The sequence below is a fragment of the Musca domestica genome, unplaced genomic scaffold, assembly GCF_030504385.1.
Source record: "Musca domestica strain aabys unplaced genomic scaffold, Musca_domestica.polishedcontigs.V.1.1 8, whole genome shotgun sequence".
Taxonomy (NCBI): Eukaryota; Metazoa; Arthropoda; class Insecta; order Diptera; family Muscidae; genus Musca; species Musca domestica.
In genome coordinates this window covers 18484212-18492146 of record NW_026712409.1, presented here as the reverse complement: position 1 = coordinate 18492146, position 7935 = coordinate 18484212, and the positions used below count along the sequence as shown (strand labels likewise).

The 7935-nt window shown below is 35.4% G+C and overlaps 1 protein-coding gene across 1 annotated transcript; it reads left to right on the top strand.

The window, feature by feature from the left end:
* Positions 1 to 2314: 2314 nt before the first annotated feature.
* LOC101897972 (deoxyhypusine hydroxylase) lies at positions 2315 to 3820 on the top strand. The gene has a single exon (XM_005183689.4). The coding sequence runs from the start codon at positions 2426 to 2428 to the stop codon at positions 3326 to 3328; it is 903 nt and encodes a 300-aa protein (XP_005183746.1). The 5' UTR covers positions 2315 to 2425; the 3' UTR covers positions 3329 to 3820.
* The last annotated feature ends 4115 nt before the right edge of the window (positions 3821 to 7935 follow it).

Below are 7935 nucleotides of genomic sequence, written 5' to 3'. Positions count from 1 at the left end.
CTGATAGTATCGATATCATGTTTTAAAAGGGTTATCGATTAGAAGTTTTTTCAATCGATATTGACGCATTAAATATCAGTACCATGATCCAAGTATAAGGTCCCCCTTCCAGCTCAGCTGATTACCAGACGATCTGTCAATTAAATTTGAATTCGCTGCAACAAAAACAAACTTCAAAACGATGGTAGAAGAAATGAACTGTCAAACCAATTTTTAAGTTAAAAATTTAAAATGAAAAATTATTGCAATGCTTGGGAACATTAATATGTCAAAATTGTTAAAATGTTTTGTCAAAAATAAGTAAATTTTTATACGTTTTCTAATACGAGGTTGTTATGATATGCAATTTTTACAAATATCAACAATTTTTCGTTTAACATTTTTAATTTCAAATTCGGTTTGACGGTTCATTGTCCCAGCAGTTGCGTCGATGCCTCTACCTGTATTTTTGTACCATGTGTTATACATATAAAATATGACAACAAACATATTCGCCACAAAGTTCTTCTTATTTTCGCCTCAAGCATGAATTTTGACATTTCATCTGGTAAAATAACAGCTGTTTTTAGATTAATTCGCTCGAAGGAAGACCTTATAATTGGGCCATGATCAGTACCAAGGTAGATGTACTAGGTAATCGCATCAGCCCAGCTGACGGCACCATTAAATGTCAAAACAAATTGTTGTAATGAAGAATTCGCCCTAAATGAATGCAACAACAAATTTGTTTATGTTGTCTTCCCTAAAAGTACCTTTTTATAATATTTCAAATAATTTAAGAGCAAGTTTAGAGTGAAACAAGTAAAAAAAAATTAAAAGAAAATGAAGGAAGGAGGTTAGAATGGAGTGCAGCTTTAAGAATTAAGTTAGCCTCAACATCTAAGATTTCCAAAGCACATCACGGGAAGTAGTACAAGAATTCGACTCTTGCCATTTACAGTTCCGGAAAACTTTCGGTTTAAACCAGTAAAATATAGTCATTATAAGTTTCTTGTTTTAAAAAATATCGCAATACTACAATTAATACTTATTTTACTCTTATTTGTTTTACAATAAAAACTTTTATTGCGACGTTCGTTTACGACGAGAGGCACACAAAATAAAATGTAAACAAACACCTCGTTTCTGATTGGTTGAAACAAATTTGCCGCAACCTTTAAATGTCATGGCGAATCTATGTTTTTCGCCTTAGATGCCAATTTTGACATTTGAGGGGACCACAAAAGTTGCTTTGTTGTAGCAATTCGCCGATGCGGTTACCTGTTAGATCTACCTTGATCAGTACCGTATTTGCTCTGTTCCAGGTACTGGATTTTTGTCATTTTACATATCCTTTGGAAAAGAAAATGCCCTAGCAAACGTAGCTAACTATCGATAACACAGGTTTTCCCCAAAACTACAGAGTGACTCAAAACAACGTAATTTAACATTTAATGCACTATTTTCCAACTGTGCGACAGAAAAACAATCCAATCGACTTGAAAACAAAAATAAGAGTAAAAATGTAAATAAGTAAATAAACGTTTTTAGATAATGAATCGTCTTACCCCTTTTATTAATTCCGTACATTAACCATGGCATAATTACAGAAGCTACCCCCTAAATGCAATATTTTCTTTTGGTGCACATTTACACATTTTGTGTATGAATGTGTATTGTTTTGAATAAAAAATACAATAATTTGAAAATATTTCAAATTTGGTTGCAAAATAAATGCAAATTTAAATGGGTAACAAATTGTACAGTTTGTTGGTAAAAGTGTATTGTCCTACTATTTTAGATTCTTGTTTCGCGGGTTTTCCCAACATAAGATTCTTGGTAAAAAAATTAAAAATAAACAAATTTTTATATATTTAAAAGTCTTTTTGACACTATAAGACTCCAGCACAGAGTTGTATTTTTGTAGTTTATTTAAAGTTGAATAACCTTTCTTACTGAGCCATGGTACAAACCCTACCAATATCTTCCACTCGTTGCACAAGCCTACCTAGTTTGCTCTTCGCTTTTGTCACTCACTCAAACACTTGGATAAGCTTTTTTATTTCCTTTAATTAGATTGTTAATATATTTTATATTATAACAAATTATTATATTTTATGAATGTATTTTTACTACGAATTTTATATTGTATATTTTTGCAGATTTTATTAATTTTCTCGTGCTTTTTCAAACTGAGAGCGGTCATGTATCACATGATATGCATACCTACTACACATGGAAAATTGGACACTACATATGTCAAAAGCAATCGGTCGGATAGAGCATATAATACACCTATAGATCCCATTTTATTATGTTCGTTGCCACGAAATTACTTTTCAACGGCGTCATCTTCATTGCGCGCAGAACTTTGAGTTCTGCTCACGTGTTGGTAAACATTCATTGTCGAATCTGAGAGAGAAGTCTACGTCCAACCCGGTACAAAATGGTAACCCAGGAACAAATACGAAACATTGGATCCGTGCTGAATAATAAGGAGCGACCACTCAAGGAAAGATTTCGGGCACTGTTTACACTGAAAAACCTTGGCGGAGAATTGGCCATTGAAGAAATAAGTCGTGGATTTGCTGATGATTCAGCGCTGTTGAAACATGAGTTGGCCTATTGTTTGGGCCAGATGCAAGATAGCAAAGCTTTGGGCGTTTTGACCAAAGTCTTGGAAGACACAAGCCAGGAGCCGATGGTACGACACGAAGCTGCCGAAGCAATGGGTGCCATAGGCGATGCTGAAATTATACCGGTTTTGGAGAAATATAAAAATGATCCTGTGGTTGAAGTGGCGGAGACCTGTTCCATTGCTTTGGATCGTGTCAAGTGGTTGCAAAGTGGCCAGAAAGTAGATGATAACAATCCCTATGCCTCGGTAGACCCTTCGCCACCGGCAGACAAGAGTAAAAGTGTTGATGAGTTAAAAGCAATTTATTTGGATCCAAAACAAACGTTGTTCGATCGCTATCGTGCCATGTTTAGTTTGCGAAATATGAGAACAGAAGAAGCTGTTCTGGCCATTACCGAGGGATTGAAAGATTCGTCGGCATTGTTTCGCCATGAAGTGGCATTTGTTTTGGGCCAGTTGCAGGAGCCATGTAGCATACCCTTCTTGAAGGAGAATCTAGAAGATCGTTTGGAAAACGAAATGGTACGCCATGAATGCGCCGAGGCATTGGGTGCCATTGCCACCGAGGAATGCATTGATATTCTCAGTCGATATGCCGAAGATGAAAAACGTGTCGTCAAAGAATCCTGTGTCATTGCCTTGGATATGTGTGAATACGAGAATAGTCCTGAATTTCAATATGCTGATGGTTTGCTAAATTTGAATAAATAATAACGACGACAAATCACATGTTGAGTATTAGTTATAGGGATATTTAAAATTGTTTTGATATGTAATATATGAAAAAATAATTAGTGATAAAAATAGATACCAAAATAAAAAGATTCATAATAAAGCACTATTCAAAAGTAATGATGATGCTTCTGAGACCCCTTTAAAAATGTCCCCAAGAATCGACGATTTGGTCATATTCTTTAAAATTCACGAATATGGCTTTAAGTACAACAAAATTAAACGAAAGTCTTAAGGACTCGATATATTTAAAATCGCAGATCTGATTCCCAAAGTGGCGGCCAAAAGGTAGATTATAATGTTTAATAACGTACGATTTATCATTTAATTTTTTTCGTATAGTATCACATGAATAAAAGAAACAAAACAAAAACCAACTCAGACAATAAAGTTATATAAAAACCAAAATATAAAAATGACACATTAAATTGGAAATAAATTGGGCGATGTGGTAGACGCTTGCAAAATTGATGTGGTAAAATGTGTATTCAAGTCAAATAAGTGTTCTATAATAATGTCATTAGTAACTTCCTTCGGTGCACCAGCAGGTTTCTGTGTTGTTGAAGTGGTGTTAGATACGGTGACCTTATTATTGCTGATAGCTGGGCTTTTGGAATCGCTGGGCTTTTCTGGTAGGATCTCAGGTGATGTATTTACTGAAATAAAAAATGTTACCATTACTTACATAATAAACTAATCGCAGTATTTTAAGACCTACATAAAGTAAAAAGTATTCCCTCATCATCAACATCCATGTCTATTAAATCGTTAATATCGATTTCCTCATTCTGTTGGTCGCTTTGTTCCATATCGACATCCTTTTTAGTTATTGATTTTATATTATTATCAACATCGTTTTTAATCTTTGTTTCTTCTGTGGGATTTTCATTTGGCTCGACTTTAGTAACCTCACCAAATCCCAATATGCTGTCAGTATTACGAGCTGTTAAGTAAAATCAAATTTAAGTACAAATGGAACAATCTTAATCAAAAACAACATTAAGTTCGGCCGGGCCGAACTTTTAATACCCTCCACCCTCCAATGGAAGGTATAAAAAGACACTTGTGAGAAAGCGTTCTTACCCAAAATATATCTTCTTAAGCGTTGCTTTAATTCTTTGCTATTCGGATAAAGATTATTGGAATATAGAGAAGCTTTCAATTCCTCTAAAACGTCATGGCTTAAACGACGTGTTAATATCACAGGCATATAATGATCCTTTATATATTCATGAAGCATTTCCAGGCTACTGTTCGTTACTAGAATGCCCATTTGGAAAAGAGCCATCTCCTTTTCATGGGGTACCATGGGTTGGGACATTAGTTTACTAACACGTTGCAGGATTTGTTTTTGTTTGGGGAAAACACTGCCGTATGCCTCCTACAGATATGAGTAATACGATAATATAATCAAACAATAGGAAAACAATTTCCTACCTTTCCGGGCCGGTTTAAATTATCGGTAGATGAATTCATCACATCAAACCAAAAATTAATTAACAATAAAAATTCGGCCGTCTCCAGTGGTTTGTACATATTAACTTTCATTGTGTGGCAGCGTTTGAGGGCATTTGTTGTGGTCTTTGAAAAAAATTCAGTCACTAGTTTTATATCCTCTTTTGCTAAAAAAAAAATAATTTTCTTTATTATTCCATGAACATTGATTTCTATATGCATACCATTTTCAGAAAAATGTTCATCGGTTAGATTCAGTTTCACAGGTCTCTTGGTATCACTTTTATGGTAATTTAATAATTCAACAAATGTACAGGGTTTCAAATGTTCTTTGTTAACAACTAAACCCGTGTCCAATAATTGATTGCGCACCAATTTTAGTAAATGCATGGGATTGGCAAATGCAAAGATTTTTTGTTCGGGATTGGCAGGATTTGAGAACCAAGGTTTGTCTAAAAAAAATTGATCCGCAATGAAAAAAAAAATGCTAAACCATCTTACAAAATGAAATTACCTCACTTACCTATGGTTACATTTAGTTCTTGCCACAGACTTTTGTTTTCCTCGCTTATATTACACACCAAGGCCACTACTGGGAATCCCGTTTCTTTCAAAGCCCCAATTATTGTGTGTAAGGATTTCTTCTTCATTTTACTGTCGTAGTTGTAGAACACAACCTGTTTCCATGATTTTCTCAAGCCTCGCGCCATTACAAACTGGGCTGTTTTGGGGACTTGATTTGGTTCCCTTACTTTCAGTTCATCAAAGGTTAAAACGCATATTTTATCTTCTTCCGATAGTTCAGGTTTGTTTTTTAGGAATTCAATTGCCGTCTTTAAGACACCCTCGTTGACATCATAGGTAGAACACCATCGTTGAAGCGATGAAACTGAGGGCAGTGGAAATCCCATATTGTATAAATGTTTATAGGTCTTGGGACCCTTCTGATGTAAAACTAAAGCACTTGCAATGTCACCCCATTGCCAGTTGACGTTATGGCCACCCATCATTTTGCGCACCTGGCCTTCGGTAAATATTTTCCTCATATTCTCAACAGCCAAATTTAATCCATGCATCTTTACTCTCATATCTCTTAATTCATTTTCCAATCTTTTTATAGTCCTTCTTTGCTCATCACACATTGCTGAAAATGAACCTTCGAAAACGACGGAGCTTTCAACGAATATGTTACCATGCAATTGGCGTTAACATCACTTCACTACTTACTCCGTTTGAGTGCCCATATTTACGGGAGCACCAAAAGGATCACTTTGGCTACTCATATGTATGCGTTTATGTCCACGATTTCCACTTTCAAAATATGGTTCATCCAAAGGGCCCGGGTGCCTTTTAGTTGGCATATATCGCAAAGGAGTATTGTCATGACTAAAAATAAAACAAAACTTCATTAAATTTTCTTCTAATCGCACTCAGAATCATGCATCATGAAACAACATACTCCATGTCCAGTGAAAAGTCTTCGGATCCAGTGTTGAGATTTTGAGGCAAATACGGCACAGCACAGGGCAGCAACATGCATCTTTTGCCGGCCTTAACAATTTCCTTTTCCAAAAAATGATCTGCACACAGTACATCGTGTTTAGCAAGTTTCCTTCTGCAAATTTTCATCCATTGCCTACGCCTGCCTTCATCTTTGGGCACCTCGAAAAATGATCCGCTGCCGGAAACATATCTCTTTAGGCATATACAACACCTTCTCATTGTTTTGTCCTTGTCTTCTATACCCGGTTTTAAGGTATTTGTAAAAAAAATAACGTAGTTACAGATTATTAATATGATAGCTTGCAATTGGAGAAATTTTGGGAAAGTAAAGAAATGTTATCTTTAAAGAGAACGTTATCATTTCATAGTGATTAGTAAAGAAACAAATATCATTTCATCGTGATTAGCAGTGACAGAATTCAAAAAATTGAGTGAAGTAGTCCCACCCGTTTTCACATGGTGCTAGAGTCATATGTAAATTGATTTTTTCACGTTTTATAATTAAATTAATCCCTGTGCTACAACTGACCGATGGTCCCCGATATATCGCGGTGTATTAAAATTTATAACAAATGCGAATTTACTCCCATTATCCACAAAACCAGGATGAAGGATAGGAAGGTTTGGAGTATAGGTATAAAGTATGGAGCATATCATTGGACGATATATCCCAGAGTTATACATGTTTATACCCAATTTATAACAAATACAAGTTTACTCCCATTATCCACATTATCAGAGTTCATATTAACAGAAGGAATAAGGAATAGACACGTCTTTGCATTCCACGCCAGTTGCCGAGGTCCCGATTTAATAGTAAACATATCTGGTTCGAAATGTCGGCTGCATATAGTGGAGCTCTTCTTGGTCTCTATTCCATGCTTCCCATAGATAACCACTCACCGCTTGTGTCTTTGATCCGAGAGGAATTTACGTGCAATCCAGGTCCATGCAGGCTCACTTCTATTTATCTATGTTCACTCCAAGATAATCAATAAGAAAAGTCGTGTAATCCGTTTACCACCAAAAAAAGCTCCCACCGACCGTTGATTGCGCCAATTTGAAATTTTCAAGGGATCAACAGATCATACACTGTACGTCTTCAGGGTTCAGTAGTTTGAGACGAGAGCCAAGGCAGGGTTCAGCCGATCAAAAAAGAATCTTAACAGGGTTTTAAAGTTCAACAAAGATCATATTTATCATGATGAAATGATACTGGTAGGCGGTTATCAGTTATCGTGGAAAATAATTGTTCTTTCTTGCATATCTGAATCAGACCAAAAGGTTCATCGGTAAGGCTCAGTAACTACTTTATTTTCATCGCTGACTCTCCGACAAATTTCGTAAATTAACGAAAATATAATCATTATTGTCATTGTCTTTTTAGTGTGTCAAGGTAAATGAAATTTTGAGAGAAAATAACCAAAATTTGTTTAAAAAAAATTTAAGTAATGTTCAATTGCAAAATATGTTAATCTCTCATATTTCTCTTATCAATGAATGATAACAAGTTGAATGACCATCTCGATTGAGAGTGTATACTCTGTTTTAGATCTAACACACATCGATAAATGAAAAAATCGATATTGGTCCCCGCCAAAACAACGTGGAAGGTGGTGGTAGTGCAT

Excerpts from the sequence above, each read along its gene's own strand:
- LOC101897972 (XM_005183689.4), top strand. The coding sequence starts at position 2,426 with ATGGTAACCCAGGAACAAATACGAAACATTGGATCCGTGCTGAATAAT.